At 37.4% G+C, this 19,063-nt stretch overlaps 1 protein-coding gene across 50 annotated transcripts in view; it reads right to left on the bottom strand.

The window, feature by feature from the left end:
• The window catches only part of LOC135196123 (titin-like), an 856,828-nt gene that overhangs the window by 17,593 nt on the left and 820,172 nt on the right, over positions 1–19,063 (bottom strand). For 47 of the 50 annotated variants that reach the window (XM_064222640.1, XM_064222602.1, XM_064222614.1 and 44 more), the window contains 3 exons: positions 8,801–8,977; positions 5,458–5,666; positions 561–648 (listed from right to left, as the gene is read on the bottom strand). In XM_064222640.1, the coding sequence (XP_064078710.1) occupies positions 561–648; positions 5,458–5,666; positions 8,801–8,977 (474 nt within the window). The remainder of the gene's footprint in view (positions 1–560; positions 649–5,457; positions 5,667–8,800; positions 8,978–19,063) is intronic. The other 3 variants (XM_064222593.1, XM_064222597.1, XM_064222612.1) reach the window with 2 other exon arrangements.

Raw genomic sequence — 19,063 nt, 5'->3', positions numbered from 1 at the left:
AAAATGTAATAGTGGAAAAGCGAATGCCGTTTCTATTTTCATCAAGGAAGGCTTCATGATTGATAAAACTTGTAAAATGAAAAACAAATTCCTTTGCAAATTCCACCTAAATCTTCATTTGATAACTTTGAAACCGTGAAGACTATTGTGCAATATATTCAGTAATTATCTGCAAGCATCTATGTATACTTATATACCAAAAGATTATAAAATTGCCTCATAACTGGCAGCTGCAAAATTTCATTGCAAAACAATAAGAATATTGGTCACTTGATTTTGCAAAATTCTGATATGAATAGACAACTGCAAACTTAAAAATAATTTTCACATTCCTGTATCTGCTAAGTAAATGTATCACTAAACGAAAAGTAAGTGCAATGTTACATTTAAGCACATATTTACAAAAATCATTGAAATTAAATTACATCCAGAGTGCTTTGTTTCCACCAAGAGACTGTCAAGATGTACATGGAGACTGCCAAAAGGTTACAGTGACTATCTCACAGAGACTATATATATGTAGATATGTGTATTTCAAACAAAAACCAGGATTTTGATACCTTCTGGAATATTGTGCGTCACTGTAAATGTCTTTCCAGTATCCAGGGGGACTGTCCAGTTCACTGGATCAGGGCTCTTCACCATAGCCTGGAGAAAATAACATGAATATTATGCTTCAATGAAATGAAATGCATCATCTACACGTCATGCTATTATTTCAAAGCCTTCACATTCTTTGATGTTTAAAAAATCACTGTAATAAAAAATGCAGAAAAAGGTAAAAACCACTGAGAGAGGAGTGCAGTTCTCATATTGATCAGAGCTTACACGCAAACTGTAAAAAATAAAACTTCATGCTAACATATGACAAAAACCTATCCAGCTCAAGTTTAAAGATTGACCCATGACAAAAATGACTTTCCAAACAATCTTACATTCATCTTTTCAATCAAAAGCAGAAATGTAATGCAGCCATCTAAACTAATGGGCTATGCTGTGCTATATGTATGTATGATGCGGACGCTTATCGATCAAACGTGCCTGATACTTCATGACTTAATCCAACAGTGACTCAAATGTTGGGTTATTAATTATGGCCAAGTAACTCACCCAGTCATTGTCAGAAGGCACCTCAATACACTTGAGAGATTTTCTGATGGCTGTCAGCGGAGTGAATATTTCTGAATTGAGATTTTCAATATTCTGTGGAAGTAATGCCTAAGTTTACTTCTTGTGTATGACAATGCTGATTATGTTAGGACTAAATCAATTTAGAATGAGTACTTGTGGATAAACATAAACCAATTCCAGAACTTTCTCCAGTACGTACTATCAGGTTTTTGTACATATATTTTCATCCTGTTGTTAAGTATGTACTTGACAACTTGAAGTCAAATAGGTTTCAGCTTTTATTTCTATGATTTGAACAACACAACTAGTACATCAGTCAAGTGTTAACTGCCAAATGATAATGAGGATTGCACAAACAAACTTACCGTATCTATCACTAGTACATGAACATATCCGATGTAAAAATTGACTACTGGACACTTTCTGCTGAATTTGGTCAAAAACATTACTTTATTCGAGCAGATAAGTAAAGAAAGAACTCCATACACTCACTGCTGGGTACATGAAGTAAGCAAGGAAAAACTAGTGTCAAGTAACAACTGGAAATAATTTCTGTTGGATATGACATTTTCTACCTAACCTGTTGTTGCATGGCTAAGATCAATTGTTGGGTAATATAGTAATTATGTACTTATTAGGATGTGTGTGCATGTTGATATACTGTTGACAAGAACATTACTGTCAGAACCACGAGTATTCTGTCAACATTTCAAAGACCTCTAGATTGATTTTTCTTCTTGGACGAAAAAATCGGAATTTAACCAGTGCTTTTCTGACCCAAAGTTTAATTTTTCATTTCAGTGTTTTTAATTTTATTCCTTCATTCACAACTAAAATCTTGATTTTTTTTGGGGGGGTCTAGCAATATTAGGGGAGGCTACTGTGCTTTTACTTATGAAAACATGGTCGAACGTGGGTATTTACTACGGTACATACATCAGAGCAGGATACTATGACAAAGACAAACTTTAGGGAGAAGACGTTTTGGTAGGAACACTCTGTAGGAAAATCTTTTTGGAGGACGAGACGACAGGGGCTAAGACATTGGTAACTAAGTAAACTGAGAAGATAGAGAGAGAAAGAGAGAGAGAGAGACCTTTACATGGTGGTTCATTTTCTTATTTGGTGTACACTACTCAACAACGCTGAAACTAGTTAAGATTTTTCATCTATCCTCAAGTCTGTTTTTGCAGTAACCCTAGAGTTGTAGTTTGTTGTTTGTATATGATCTTCAGCATTCGTGTTCTTGTGCAGTACTACTCATGTTCCCTTGGACTAGTTTTAGCACTTTCTCTTCTTAAGAGATATAGAAATAAACCTCCTAAGTGGGATCTCTGATGTTGCTGCCTTGTTATCTTACTGACATAGTACTTGTGTAAGATTCTCAACTTAAGGGTGTGAAATTCTTTGTAAGCATGACCACTAACACGGACCTATTATGCCATGTTGTGCCCTATGCCACTGCTCTTTTGGGTACAATGATTAAGTGCTTGATGGAAAAATCGTTTTATCTTCATTCTTATAAGGGGGAAAGAAGCAGGCAGTGTTACCGTTCCTATAATTATTATGGTTTTGGGCTTTGGTGCAGCTTTTTGTGGACTAATACTGTCCACTTCTCTTTTGGCAAAGCATTCATTTAAGTAACGCTACAATGAGTACCATCTCTTTTTCTAAACCTGGTCTTTGAGAGATGTTAACACTTTACTTTATGGATGTTTCAGCTCAAGCCTAATATATGCAGAAAAGGAAACACTCATTTAGTGAAATGGACAACAATGTTAACCCATATGGGATTTGAACTAGACTTCCTGTGTGTACTTTGACATCAGACTTGTGAAGGACTGCATCTTATATTTTCATAGGCATATTTCAGAAAAGCACATCCACATCAGTCATGTAGTTCGTGGTCCGCCTTAGCAAAATGAGCAAGCTGATGGTTAAGTAGTTAACCATGGTTTATGAAATCATTTCGATAAGAAGAAAGTATATATTTTGACTTTCCATTGTAACTAGCCAAGTTTGAGCATTCTTCCTGGTTTTGGCAGATTCTTGGGCATTATTTTTGAACACTGCAAACTAGTTTTGGAAGATTCATTTGGTGACCTTGATTTCATGGTCAGCATTTGATCCCAAACGTAAAATTGTCGAACTACTGAATATCATCAACGCCTTTGTGCTTTGTGCCATTTGGCGAAATTCCTCTGTTGGACATATCTAGAAGGTATTTTTTTATGCAAATAAAAAGCATCCCTTAATATAGTGTCTGTTTGAATTCAATTGCAAAATATAATAGAAAGTGTTTACTATTTACAGCATCTGTCGTTGAAAGAACACATCTTGAATACTTGAAGAACCAAATTTCTAAAAAGTCTCCGTGGTAACTTACAAAAATGGAAGTTATAGAAAAAAGGAGGAAAGACAGAGGGTGCATTACCAGCATAAGGATCGTCAATGAAGGATGACCACTTGATGTCTTTTCTTCTTACTTTCTTCGTGGACGTTGAAGATAAAAAAGTCTGTTGAGAATTCCCTCGTAGTATTTTCAATACACATTAGTGAATGGTTAAAACATTCAAGATGAAAAGGATGCTGACTCCTCCTTACTCATTGTTTTCCTTGGAGATTCATGAATGCTGAGCTGTGTGTGTGAATCATCTTCTGCTCCATACAACAAACAAATTCTATTTCTTAAAACAGCAATACTACATGTGCAACACAAACGAGATATCAATTTACCGAAATGAACATCAATATGGGACACAAGCAAAACATATGAGCAACAAGCAGTGGACATCACACTTAAAAAGAGATTTATGCACAACGTATTTAGAGTACAACACAACAACAAAAACTACAATTACTAGTTTTAATAAACTGAAAGAAATATTTAGACAAGGATGAACATCCCTTAGAAGTAGGTACTAATTTCCTGAAACAATCCCAAATAGTACATCCATATAAGGACTCTCACAACCACCTCCGGTTTGGTAGTCTTGGTGAGAGATCAGCAAGGATCAAGACACCAAGAAAAAATGATAACAGAGAACATCATTAGTAACATAATTTTAGAAAAACTTCAATCCAAATTGCATGTATTCGTGTATAATTCTAAATCGGGTCAGTATGCGTCGCAATTTAAAAGAGCAAGCTTCTAAACTACTTTTCATCATATCATGACACTATTATATCTGGAACATCTTCCTTTATTCCACATTTAGCAGTATACACTTGACTTTTCAGATGTTGGCATCTGTTAAATGAAATATCCTCAGTATACTTGTGACTTTAAAATGACTGTTTAAACTGTCTCCTCTTCATAAAAAAAAGCACATCAGGCCTCCAAAATACAAAACTTACAGGCAAACTCCAGGATATTTGCGATAAAATATACTCAACAAAGTCACAGTTTGATTACCGCATGTAGAAGAGCACAGTGTCTTTTCTGTATAAAAAAGTTTCTTGAACTGTGAAATGGTTTTATCAAGACGACAAATCTTTCACGATAGGTTTTTGAAGTTTAAATTAAATGTATACCCAACAGGACACTGTTTTTGATCAAGCATGCATTACAAAAACTCATCTTTTCTAAATGTGGTGGACTATGGATAAGCATAACGGTGAACCACGTAAATGTAACACAAAATTTTTAGCATTTCTTCAACGTTACGAGACATATGGAACATCTTTGGAAATATTTAAAATGGAAAGTTATTGCTCTGATGAGAACAGCACTCCACAACTCTTGCATTTCTCATGAAATAAGAGATTGCAACACCCTGTGAATTTCCTAAATCATATCCATGGCCACAGTCTCAAACAAAAAATATATATACAACTGATATAATAAAAATGCTGCACATTATAAAAATGAAACATTCAGACTGCATATTCGAAGATTACTACGACAGGAACCTGTGAAGGACATGAGCTGAAGAAACGATCGAGTATAGAACTACTAGACTATCATCTCACTTAAACATTAAAAGCATGGTCACTATTTGAACTAGGAGGAAACATGAACTAAATACAAAGCATCAGGTTTCCTGGGGACACATTTACCCTCCTAATATCACGATGGAGCATAAAGAATAAACAGGGAACATAATGAGGATAGGACCAAGCACGTCTGCATGATGACTCTGTATATAAACAATTTATAGATTCTATGTTACATACACCACATACATACATACTCACAATACGACTGCAAAACAGGACAGGGATGACTACGAACTGCATCGCTAGGCAAACTTCTAAAAAGGAATTCTCTCCAACTACGAGGAAAATATGGAACAAGAGTGAGAAAAAAGTCCTGAGAAAACATACCCATTTACCAACCTGATCGGGTGACTTCACCCGGGTCGGTTCGGGTGGTGTTTTCACCACGGGTTCATACTTCTCCGGGTCGAACCGTGGTTCGGGGGTGGACTTCCTGCCGGAGGAGGACTCCTTCATGGCTTCCACGGGCTCTTTGGCCGCTCCATCCTTGTCCTTGGGGATGATCTCCTTGTCCTTCTTGGCGTCAGTCTCTTCGCCTGCGGAGGAGAGTGTGAGGTCAGGACACACGGAAAGGTGGTAGAAACAGTAGATGTCTCCACATCCACAACAGAACATTAGACCTATATAGGCCTATATAGGCAGCCCGTTGAAAGCGAGATTAGAAATCAACATTCCTCAAATTTTTTTTTTTATACAGATTTGGATGCAACTAAATCTCTTTTTTTTTATTATAAAGGGAATAAAGCTAGCCAAAAGAGTATAGACAATTATCTCAAAGAGATTTATAGATATTAGTTATATATATATTTGTCAATGAACGGTTTTCCGTTTTTAGAAGTGAAATCTCAAACGAAGTGGAAAATTATTTTCATAAGGGCGTCTTAAAATGTAAAATAAAGAATGGAATGAGAAATGGAGGCAAAGGCCACTAAATAAAAACTTTTGGTACATATATATAAAATGTAAAATGATACAGGGCTAGGAAGATTCCTTTATGTAATATGGATGTATGTATGTATATGTAGTGTGTGTGTGTATATATATATATATATATATATATATATATATATATATATTATATATATATATATATATATATATATATATATATATATATATACATATATATTTATATATATATAATTACACACAAATACATAGGCAAATTTACTTTACATACTAAAGGGTTTACTCATGGAAAACATGATGACAAGCTGTTAACAGGAACGTTGTTATAATTATTGTCCAGAATAAAACTTACAAGAACAAAAAATAACCTAATAACACATATTTTTCAAAGTATGAACCAATTCAATGTTAAACAAACAGGTACAGTAGTATGAAAGTTCGGAGTTATCAAAAGAAGTCTTTTTAAAAATAAAGAAACCATTAAACGGCCAATGTGAACAATAAAGTGCTAAAAAAAAGGCAAAGTACATCTAAGTAATACAGAACAAACTTCAGATATAATCAGTCGGTGCAGAGAATGTGAAAATATACACAAAACTATATATCACCAGATAACACAATCGTAAAGTCACTTACTCTAGACATGGGAATCTCAGGTGTTCGTGAAGGATTCCCACAAAAACCGGAAAATGTTTAGCCAGTCGTCAATTGCCAGACTAAAGTTGTTTTATGAACTATAATGATGTGGATTTTGTGCTCTCGTACAATACTGGTTATTCCAACTACCACTATTTCATTCATATTGATATATATAAACTACTCATTAGTAACAGTGCCATCCTGGGTGGTAACGCTAAAGATTATTTTGCCTAGAGTAACAGAAGTGTTTCATATTTAATGTTGATTAATGTTTTTTTCACTACCACATATAGTACTAACTCTTAAAAAAAAATCAAGACACCAATCTGACACATATGATACAGCTACGCCCATTTAAGGAAGAGGTCAAGAAATATAAAGTAGTACACGTAACGCAGGGGCGTATATACGTGCAAACACTATATATGTACATGCATATATTATATATATATATATATATATATATATAATCTATATAATACAGTGAAGGTAACAGCAGTACACACTGAAGTATGCCACATTAAGTCAAGCCATAGATTCTGCATACATTAATCAGCATATCATTATAATATTTATATATAAGGAATGAGGCAGCACAAGGAAATCCAAACACGTCTCCATCACTTTCTTAACACAAAACCTGCACAGCAATTGTGTTATTTAACTATGGAAACTGAACTTCAACTGACTCTGGAAACTGAACTTTAACTCTGGAAATTTAACTTTAACTAACTCTGGAAACTGAACTTTATCCCTGGAAATTGAACTTTAACTAACTTTGTAAACTGAACTTTATCACTGGAAATTGAACTTCAACTAACTCTGGAAACTGAACTTTATCCCTGGAAACTGAACTTCAACTAACTCTGTAAACTGAACTTTATCCCTGGAAATTGAAATTTAACTAACTCAGGAAATCGAACTTTAACTCTGGAAACTGAACTTTAATTAACTCTGGAAACTGAATTTCAACTAACTCTGGAAACTGAACTTTAACTAACTCTGGAAACTGAATTTCAACTGATTCTGGAAACCGAACTTCAACTAACTCTGGAAACTGAACTTTATCCCTAGAAATAGAACTTTAACTAACTCTGGAAACTGAACTTTATCCCTGGAAACTGAACTTTAATTAATTCTGGAAAGGAATTCTGAAAATTCAAGTCACAAATTTGACCTGGGAATCTGAAAGTTAATAGACCGATACGAGCTGAGCTATTGACGTTTCAGAAAGTGATCAAGATGCGAGAAGGTTTCCCACTTCAAATGACTTAAAAAAAAAAAAAAAAAAAATTAAGGTGACCTTCTTTGGGAAAGCTGGCAGGGCCCAACAGCAAAACGACTAAGTAGCTATGAACTTTTGATGCAATGAGAGAGAGAGAAAGAGAGAGAGAGAGAGAGAGAGAGAGAGAGAGAGAGAGAGAGAGATAAGAGACACACACATCCCATGCAGCTAGGAATCGGGTTCACGGAGTGAACGTAAAAATAAAACAGAAAAAACGAACTTTAATCAAAAGAGAAATCTAATGTCTATTGACTACAGAACACTCGTATAATCCGACATTCCTTTTCATGTACAACAGATATATTGCGAAGAGGAGCAAAATCATTCCTACAATCAAAGGAACTTTCTATGACTTTGGAAAAGATTTTCGCAGCAAAATCTGCTTCAAAACAAGTGAGGAGTGAGTGCCCGTGACTTGGGGAACAGAATGGCTACGGTACTTGGCAAAAAACAATATACAGGAGAGCAACCAAAAAATACAAAATGTTCGTCTACGAACGAAAGAACAAATGAGAAACGCATCTGTCTTCCCCTGGTATGAAACGTGGTCATCGGATTTACGAAGTGCAGCTGTGGAGTTAGAAGTAGAAGAAAAGAAGAAGAAGGGTATAGACACGGCGGAATAGAAACCAGGAGAGAGAGAGAGAGAGTCAGAGAGAGAGAGAGAGAAAGAAGGAGAGAGACACACACACGAAAACAAGATAATGAAAAAGAGGACAAAAAAACGAAAAAAAGAAGAGAAGATTTAGGATTTAGAAGCCTGGCCCACCCATGCTGTTATTAAGAGAGAGAGAGAAAACTACAGTTGGCATGACGACGGTGGTGGTTCCTACTTACTAATGGCTTTTTTGTCCGCTTTGCTCCTGTCCTCGCCCTTCTTAGGCGAAGCAGTGGGCTCATGAGGCTTAGACTTAGAAGAAGAGACTTTCTTGGTCTCTTTACTCTCATCGTGGGAGGATGTGCGGTGAGGCACAGCGTCAGTACCCTTTCGGCGGGCGCTAGTGGAGAGGGAAGCTAGAAAAAGAGCAATGGGGCGCTAATGTAGTGTGGACCTGGCAAGCTGCTGCTGCTACTGCTGCTGCTGTTAACTCTTTTCTCTTCTGCTGTTATTGTTATCATTAAAACTAACTGTTATAAGTGGGAGAGGGGGGTGGAGAGATGGGCTGGGTTTGGTGGTGGTGGGTCGTGATGAAGTGGTATTTCATGGGATAAAAGCGGGAATATACTTTAATTGTGGGGGGAGGCGTGGCATCTGCTCCTGATCATACACCACCATATGGTCTCATAATGTAGTGGTATTACCATTCATCAGATACTGGAGGGCGTATTAATAGTATTAGTACTACCATTCATCAGATACTGGAGGGGGTATTAATAGTGGTGGTACTACCATTCATCAGATACTGGAGGGAGTATTAATAGTGGTATTACTACCATTCATCAGATACTTGAGGGGGGAGTAATAGTGGTAGTACTACCATTCACCAGATACTGGAAGGCGTATTAATAGTGGTAGTACTACCATTCATCAAGATACTGGAGGAATATTACCAGTGGTAGTACTACCATTCATCAGATACTGGAGGGGGTTAATAGCAGTAGTACTACCATTCATTAGATACTGGAGGGGGGGATTAATAATGGTAGTACTACCATTCATCAGATACTGGATGGGAGGATTAATAAGTCTGCAGGTTACTGTTTACTGAAAGCTTTTCCAGATCTGACTTTGAAAGTTCTGATGAAATGATCGCCACACAACTTAATCGTCCTTGAGAAAAGAGGCACTGCATGATCAATGAACACTTGGAAACAGGTCTTCGTGATAACTCGATCACATTTTACAAGTGGCTTACTATATGACAAACTTTTAAAGCTTAAAGCTGAAAGCAAGACTTGATGACAGAGTGTATTTCTAGAGTAAAACATTAGCCTAGAGTTAAGAATGATTTCCAAAAATGTACATCCAAATGAGGATGTGAAATTTAATAAGGTCGTATTTAAGCAATGACCAACTTTAATTTCTCACAATTAGTCTTCCGCATCTGCTTTTTATTTCTGGTATATGATAATAAATTCTGGCATATATATAAAACAGCACAAACAAATAACACTATAATATACATCTATACCTAAAAAAATAAACACAAACTCAGTCATATATAAAAAAAAAACAGAAAAGTAAAAAATGCTGTGGTCAACATAAATTGTGTAAAAAGCTGGAAAAAATATAAAATTCTTATACCGAAAGAAGTCAAAGGTTTGACTTTTTATGTTTTATTACTTTCTTTTGTAAGTTACATACTTTGGTGATATTATAATTCCATTTAATACATCATTTATCTCATTAATTCCTTTTTTCAGAATATTTCTTTAGACTTTTCCAAAGAAGAGTTTAATGAGAGCAAGCCTCTGACTTCTTTCAATTCTGCAAAAAAAAAAAAAAAAAAAAACGAAGTAAAAACGGGTTAATATACATTAAAGAAAACTCATTGCGACTAAAGGAACTGAGAATACAGAAACTTAAGCAACTCAACACTAAAGCAAAAACAAAACCAAGCACTAAGCACAACTGAAAACCCAAAAATATATTACCAGGTACCAGATTCCCATTCCGTTATTGTTTGGTAGAAATAGCAAATAATAGTTTTTATCCCTCACTACAGCAAAGTACTACATAGTTCCCTTTTCTCAAATTAAGATTAGTTGAATGAGGTACAAGGACGACCATCAAACTGGATAATCTTTTCAGTAATAAGAAATGAAACTTTCTATGGAGCAGAGGTACGCTATATGATTCTTCCGTTAAAGTGGGTGAATTTGATAATTAAAAAGCAAGTCAGGTCTGGTTCACGGATCAGAAGAACTAGAGAAAACAGTTTAAGATACATTATTTGACCTGTAGACTGCCCCCAACGTCACAAGCTTAGAACTAATGCCAGTACCGCTGGTAGTTGGTTCAATCTGCCACTTCAAGAGAACTTTTGAATCTAAGTTGCATACGGACAAAGGACAATTTTGAGAAGTAGGGTCTTCGGTGTTGACAAAGTGATCAAGAGGGGAGTGATGATTGAGGAGGGGCTGTCAATTCGCAGATTATCAGGTCCAGGAAGGAGAACTAAGTCGTACACAGAAGAGCAAAGAAGCGTAGAAGTGGCATGCTCTAGGAAATGCGCCGTCTGGGGGCGCAGATCCTTCCAGAGAAAGAGTGAAATCACTGCTTGGAAATGTCTCAAGAAATGTTGACCAAGTACTAAAACTGGAGGCGCACAGGCAGACAAGATAATTTAGCAACACAAATTGTACAGTACAAATGCTGATGCGCATCAATTTCATCGTCAAAGCATCTGTCACCGAGCTTCTTGTGCTTTTCTGTGTGATGAGAAGGCTTTCTAGCATTGCAAGAAGGTTAAAGAGAGCCCCAGTCAAGACTAAGACTTGCTATTAGTACACCCCCCCATTATTAGAGCTACGATAATGGGCAGTCTAATATTTAACTCTACAACTATAGATCTTAAATTAACCTTATCAATTACGTACTCTATGTTACACTCTTAACGCTAAGGCATTCTTATATTAACTGGAAGTTCTAATATTCTATAAAACGTTACTAATAGTTAATTCACCATGTACTATGAATAAGGCTACTGACAATGCACTCTCTCAGTCTACGGCTACATCCAGTGAATGTTCACTGAAGAACCCTCAGCCACTTCTAAGCAGTTAATAGAGGGTGAACCACGGCATGTACCTAAGTGTACTAGTCTTATAAATAAGTAGTCTCAATACAAATACTGTACACCGTAAGTATACTATCCTTCCAGACTTCCCTACTTGCACAGGATAAGAAAGAATGAAGAAATCTTCTGTACCTACTAACTGTATACTGTACTTTCAGCCGTGGTGAGAGGGCTTGGCCTAAACCAAGGTCTAGACCTCGGCCTAAACTATGAAACATAATATATGCTCTAGAACAAGTGCCTCTTACCAAGTCTCGCTCTTACCCTGGTCATCTTCTGAAAAGGTTTTGGTTTTGTCGCGCCACTCATGGGCGCGATTTGAGTTTAGGCAATGGTTAACTTTCTGTCGCATTATGTTTAACTAAAGAGGCCATTTAGAGAATGGAAAAGGCTTAGGATAAAAAGGAGCGTGAAAAAATCAGCTTTTCTGAAAGAGAAACTAGTCATGATGGAGGATGGTGAAGTATGAGGAATGGAGAGAAAATGGATAACAACTTCACGAAGACAGAGAGTTAATGGAGATGTCGCGAATATAGACCACTCCGTCACTAACAGCCCTCAGGTAGACGCAAAGTGGTTATCCATGGATAAAATATGAATTAGACTGGGTAATAATAACAACAGGCTATCGAGAAGGACACTGAAAGACTTACTATGGTACTATTTGTTCCTCTGGGAACTTGACATATCAACAGAAGTTTCGTTTCTTTTGAAACATCTGCTTTGTTAGGTATTATCCAGCTTTATTTATTTATTTATTTTTTTTTCACTACGATATCAATTTAACGAGAAAACATAAAACTAGTAAGCCCGGATAATCAATTGGGAAATTGATATAGCAGTATTGTTTTTTTTTCTTTTTATAATTCAAACTGCATCCAACTCCTTTGTTACCTGACATGACAAAATCATTATTCGCAAAACATCAACATTCGCTTTAGCTTACCCAAATGTTACAGAAAACGGATCATTATTTACAAAAATTCAAAATTCGCTTTAGATTACCCAAATGTTATTACAGAAAACGGAATACAATAAGAATGCGATATATCTAAAACTGTCAAGGTCGATTAACAGTAATGCATTAAGTTATTTAAAAAAATGGACGGGCATGCTTTCTAATTAGGACCTTGTAATTACGAAGGACAATACCGACATTTTACGGACACGACATAAATCAATTCGATGAAAAACGTCTTGAAAAGACACAAGGAAGAGTCGATATTGAAGCACATATGAGGTATATGAATAGCAGTTTGCACTGGTTATCCCTACCAGTGATGTACAGAGGGAGTAAAGATTACATCACTTAAAGGGAAGAAGCAAAATGAGAGGAGTAAGAGGTCCAGTTACAGAACTGTCGCCACACACACGTTTCCCAACCTCCAAACAACCCGGAAAGACACCAACTCTATAAATAATAACATCAATTAACGGCACACAGAGCATTCTGGACATTCCCGGATACCAACAGACGCTTGAGTCGTTATTCCGGGCAGCCCACACCAGTCAGCAGTTCCTCCTCTCGCTGTGACAGAGGTCTAGACCAGAGATTTTCAGGAATTTCTTAGTACGATCCCAATTATATATATATATATATATATATATATATATATATATATATATGTATATATACTTAAAACAATTATTATATATCATTTGATTTATTTTTTCTCTCAATGAGACTAGTACTAGAGACTGTTACTCTACCAAACACTGAATTTAACATGATACCTCGTACTCATTGCTTTGATATTTTGTACACCCATTCCCTAGAGGTTACGTCAACGACCTCACCGATCCCATGACCTGTCTATGACCCAACATGATGAATATTACGACCCATGATTTAGGAATCCCTGGTCTAGACAGAGGCAAGATCTTTAGACTGTGGATATAACGAAGCAGAGTCTGCTGGGTGTTCCGTAAACCATTCACACCAAGCCTCACAACAGTGAACACTTATTTACGTTGACTAGAACGAAACAAATATGTACGAACTCTTAAACGAACTCTTCTGTAATGGAGGTATACGGAAAAAAAGAAAAAAAAAATGTTGAGCAATCTGATTTTGTCAAGAAACCTAGTGATGTAATACTGATAGTTTTCCCGTTTATATCATACTGACTGACATACTGTTTTTTATCGGTCATGTAAAGCACTAAGCTTCGTTTCTTTCTTTTGTTGATTTGAGAAGCCAGAGGAATACGTTTGGTTTAATATTTTTTGAAGTACGAAAGTACTACTTGTTCCAAGTCTCCATTTTTCACTCACCTTTCTACCGTGGATTTAAGTATATATATATATATATATATATATATATATAGTAATATATATATATATATATATATATATAACACCTGTTTTCCTTTACTTTACAATTCCAGACACGATTCCTTGTATGTAATTCAAAATTTACCAGCTGCACGGTGCAGATCAAAGACAGGTTTCCCAGAGTCATAACGTCGTGCCTGTTCGACATCCTAGTTCAAAACCTAATATCCTCAGTGCGTGCCATCGCTAAGAGGGGAAGGATACATCCTCCCTTCAATAGATCCCAAACCAAGTCCTTCTGCGAGGATGGAAACAGGAAAGGCTGGAAAATGGAAAGGTTGGAGAAAGGAAAGGCTGGAAACATAAAGTCTAGAAAAAGGAAAGGCTGGAAAAAGGAAAGGCTGGAAACAGGAAAGGCTGGAAAATGGAAAGGTGGAAAATGGAAAGGTTGGAGAAAGGAAAGGCTGGAAACAATAAAGTCTAGAAAAAGGAAAGGCTGGAAAAAGGAGAGCTGGAAAAAGTAAAGGCTGGAAAAAGGAAAGGCTGGAAAAAGGAAAGGCTGGAAAAAGGAAAAGGCTGGAAACAGGAAAGGCTGGAAAATGGAAAGGTTGAAAATTGAAAGGTTGGAGAAAGGAAAGGCTGGAAAAAGTAAAGGCTGGAAAAAGTAAAGGCTGGAAAAAGGAAAGGCTGGTAAACGGAAAGGCTGAAAAAGTAAAGCTGGAAAAAATAAAGGCTGGAAAAGGAAAGGCTGTATAAAAGGAAAGGCTGGAAAAAGTAAAAGGCTGGAAAAGTAAGCTGGAAAAGGAAGGCTGGTAGAAAGGCGGCGGGAATAAGTGAAAGGCTGGAAAATGAAGGCTGGAAAAGGAAGGCTGTAAAAGGAAAGGCTGGAAAAGTAAAGGCTGGTAAAAGGAAAGGCTGGAACAAGTAAGGCTTGAAGAAGGAAGGCTGGTAAAGAAAGGCTGGAAACAGTACAGGCTGGAAAAAGGAAGGCTGGAAAAAAAGGAAGGCTGGTAAAGGAAAGCTGGAAAAAAGTAAAGGCGGAAAAAGGAAAGGCATGGAAAAAGTACGGCTGGTAAAGGAAAGGCTGGAGACAAGTAAAGGCTGGAAAAAGGAAAGGCTGGAAAAGGAAGGCGTAAAAGGAAAGCTAGTAGTAAAACACTGGAGCTGGAAAGAAAGCTGGTAAAAGGAAAGGCTGAAAAGTAAAGGCTGGAAAAAGGAAAGGCCTGGAAAAGGAAAGGCTGGTAAAGGAAAGGCTGGAAAAGTTAAAGGCTGGAAGAAAGTAAAGGCTGTAAAAGGAAAGGCTGGTAAAGGGCAGGCTGGAAAGTAGGGCTGGAAAAGGAAAGGCTTGTGGGGTGTGAAAAGGAAGGCTGGTAAAACGGAAGGCGGAAAAAGTAAAGCTGAGGAAAAAGGAAAGGCTGGTAAAAGTGAAAGGCTTGAAAAAGTAAAGGCTGGAAAAAGGAAGGCTGGAAAAAGGAAGCTGGAAACAGGAAGGCTGTAAAATGGAAAGTTGGAAATTGAAAGGTTGGAAAAAGGAAAGGGCTGGAAAAAGTAAGGCTGGTAAAAGGAAAGGCTGGAAAAATAAAAGCTGAAAAAGGAAAGGCTGGTAACAGGAAAGGCTGGAAAAAGGAAAGCTGGTAAAAGGACAAGTCTGGTAAAAGGAAGGTTTAAAAGTAATGCTGGTAGAAGGAAAAGGCTGGAAAAGTAAAGGCTGGTTAACAGGAAAAAAGGCTGGAGAAAAGGCAAAGGCTGGTAAAAAAGGGCAAAGGCTGTAAAAGTAAAGGCTGGAAAAGTAAAGGCTGAAAAAGGAAAGGCTGGTAAAAACCCTGAAATGGCTGGTAAAAGGAAACGGCTGGAAAAAGTTAAAGGCTGAAAAAAGGTAAAAAGGCTGAAAAGGAAAGGCTGGAAAAAGGTAAAGGTCTGGTAAAAGGAAAGGCTGGAAAAAGTAAAGGCTGAAAGGGGGGAAAGGGGCTGGAAAAGGAAAGGTCTGGTAAAAGGAAAGGCTGGTAAAAAGTAAAAGGGCTGAAAAAGGAAAGGCTGGTAAAAAGGAAAGGCTGTAAAAGGAAAGGCTTGATAAAAGGAAAGGCTGGAAAAAGGAAGGGCTGGGAACAAAAGGAAAGGCTGGCAAAAAGTAAATGGCTGGAAAAAGAAAAGGAAAGCTGGAAAAAGGCAAGGCCTGGTAAAAGGTAAAGGCTGGTAAAAAGGTAAAGGCATAGGAAAAAGGTAAAGGTCTGGTTAAAAGGCAAGGCTGGAAAAAGGTCAAAGGCTGGTAAAGGAAAGGCTGTAAGGAAAGGCTGGAAAAAGGTAAAGGCTGGTAAAAGGAAAGGACTGGTAAAAAGGTAAAGGCTGGAAAAAGGAAAAGGCTGGTCAAAAGGAAAGGCTGGATAAAAAGTAAAGGCTGGACAAAAAAGGAAAGGCTTGGAAAAAGTAAAGGAAGGCTGGAAAAAGTAAAAAGGCTGGAAAAAGGAAAGGCTGGAAAAGGAAATGCTGGAAAAAGGTAAAGGCTGTAAAGCAAAGGCTGGAAAAATAAAAGGAAAGGCTGGTAAAGGAAAGGCTGGTAAAATGGAAAGGCTTTGGAAAAATTGGCAAAGGCTTGGAGAAAAAGGGTAAAGGCTTGGAAAAAGTAAAGGCGGGAAAAAGGAAGGCTGGTAAAGGAAAGGCTGGAAAAAGTAAAAAGGAAACCTGGAAAAAGGAAAGGCTGGTAAAAGGACAAGGCTGGAAAAAAAGGAAAGGCTGGTGAAAAAGGAAAGGCTGGAAAAGGAAAGGTAAAAAACAAAGGCTGGAAAAAAGGAAAGGCTGGTAAAAAGGAAAGGCTGGTAAAAGGAAAGCTGGAAAAAGTAAAGGCTGGTAAAAGGTAAAGGCTGGAAAAAGGAAAGGCTGGTAAAAGGAAAGGCTGGAAAAAGGAAAGGCTGGAAAAAGGAAAGGCTGGAAAAAGGAAAGGCTGGAAAAAGGAAAGGCTGGAAAAAGGAAAGGCTGGAAAAAGGAAAGGCTGGCAAAAGGAAAGGCTGGAAAAGGAAAGGCTGGAAAAAGGAAAAAGGCTGGTAAAAAGGAAAGGCTGGTAAAAAGGAAAGGCTGGTTAGGAAAGCTGGTGGGAAAAAGGAAAGGCGGTAAAAGGAAAGGCTCGGAAAAAGGAAAAGGCTTTAAACAAAAAGGAAAGGCTGGTAAAAAAGGAAATGGCTGGAAAAAGGAAAGGCTGGTAAAAGGAAAGGCTGAAAAAGTAAAGGCTGGGAAAAAGGAAGGCTGGAAAAAGGAAAGGCTGGAAAAAGGAAAGGCTGGAAAAAGGAAAGGCTGGAAAAAGGAAAGGCTGGTAAAAGGAAAGGCTGGAAAAAGTAAAGGCTGGAAAAAGGAAAGGCTGGAAAAAGGAAAGGCTGGTAAAAGGAAAGGCTGGAAATAAAGGCTGGAAAAAAGTAAAGGCTGGAAAAAAAGGGAAGGCTGGAAAAGGAAAGGCTGGAAAAAAGGAAAGGGGCTGAAAAGGTAAGGCTGGAAAAAGGGAAAGGCTGGAAAAAGGAAACGGCTGGTAAAAGTAGGCTGGAAAAATAAAGGCTGGACAAAAAAGGAAAAGGCTTGTAAAAGGAAAAAAGGAAAGGCTGGTTAAAAGGAAAGGCTGGAAAAAGGAAAGGCTGGAAAAAAAGGAAAGGCTGGAAAAGGAAAAGAGGCTGGAAAAATAACAAAAAGGCTGGAAAAGGAAACAAAGGCTGGAAAAAGGAAAGGCCTGGAAAAGGTAAAGGCTGGAAAAAGAGGTAAAGGCTGGAAAAAGGAAAGGCTGGTAAAAGAAAGGCTTGAAAGAAAAAGGAAAGGCTGGTAAAAATGGAGGCTGGCAAAAAGGAAAGGCTGGAAAAAATTAAAGGCTGGAAACAAAAAAGGAAGGCTGGAAAAGGAAAAAGCCTGGAAAAAGGAAAGGCTGGTAAAATGAAAGGCCTGGAAAAATAAAGGCTGGTGGAAAAAGGAAAGGCTTGGAAAAAGGAAAGGCTGGAAAAAGTAAAGGCTGGAAAAAGGAAAGGCTGGAAAAAGGAAAGGCTGGAAAAAGTAAAGGCTGGTAAAAGGAAAGGCTGGAAAAAGGAAAGGCTGGTAAAAGGAAAGGCTGGTAAAAGGAAAGGCTGGAAAAAGGAAAAGGCTGGAAAAAGGAAAGGCTTCGGAAAAAGGTAAAGGCTGGAAAAATTAAAGGCTGGTAAAAGGAAGGCTGGAAAAAGGAAAACCTGGAAAAAGGAAAGGCTGGTAAAAGGTGGAAAGGCTGGAAAAAGGAAAGGCTGGGAAACCAAAAAAGGAAAGGCTGGAAAAAGGAAAGGCCGGAAAAAGGAAAGGCTGGTAAACAGGAAAGGCTGGAAAAGGAAAGGCTGGTGACAGGAAAGGTGGTAAAAGGAAAGTGCTGGAAAAGGAAAGGCTGGTAAAAGGAACAGCGCTTGGAAAAAAGGAAGGCTGGAAAAAGGAAAGGTTGGAAACTGGAAAGTTTGGAAACAGCAAAGACTCGAAAAAGGAAAGGCTGGAATTGGAAAAACGAAATTGGAAAAAGGAAAGGCTAAAAAAAGGAAAGGCTGGAAAAAAGGAAAGGACGGAAAAAGGAAAGACTGGAAAAAGGAAAGTCTAGAAAAAGGAAAGGCTGGAAAAAGGAAAGGCTGGTAAAAGGAAAGGCTAAAGACTGGAAAAAGTAAAGGCTGGAAAAACGAAAGGCAAGTGACCCTGATCATCATCTACCGTCAAATATTGTCGTCTTTTCTTCTACTCCCTCTTCATATCGTGGGTTCTGGGTCAGTGCTAGTACATTTTTTCGTATTCTATTTTTGAACGCAAGTAACTACAAACATTTTACTAAAGAATATATAAACACAGACGGCTCTACACACACAACAATCCAGCCAAAATACTCTTAAATTAAATGCATATCAAAATACATCGGCGTTTTCGAAAATTAGCGTTACCATAGATGATTATTTCATTTGATGGACAATTATACGCTCTTTTAAATATAGCGGCATAACGTTAAATTTCCAAAACCTTTTCAACGCATTTTAGATCAATATTTTTCCAATAACAAAATAAACATAATTGAGTTGCCTCTATTATTTAGAACTGTTACTTGTATCACCACGAA

This window comes from Macrobrachium nipponense, chromosome 17, assembly GCF_015104395.2.
Source record: "Macrobrachium nipponense isolate FS-2020 chromosome 17, ASM1510439v2, whole genome shotgun sequence".
Taxonomy (NCBI): Eukaryota; Metazoa; Arthropoda; class Malacostraca; order Decapoda; family Palaemonidae; genus Macrobrachium; species Macrobrachium nipponense.
The sequence above is the reverse complement of the archived record's forward strand: the minus strand, read 5'-3'. Positions and strand labels throughout refer to the sequence as shown.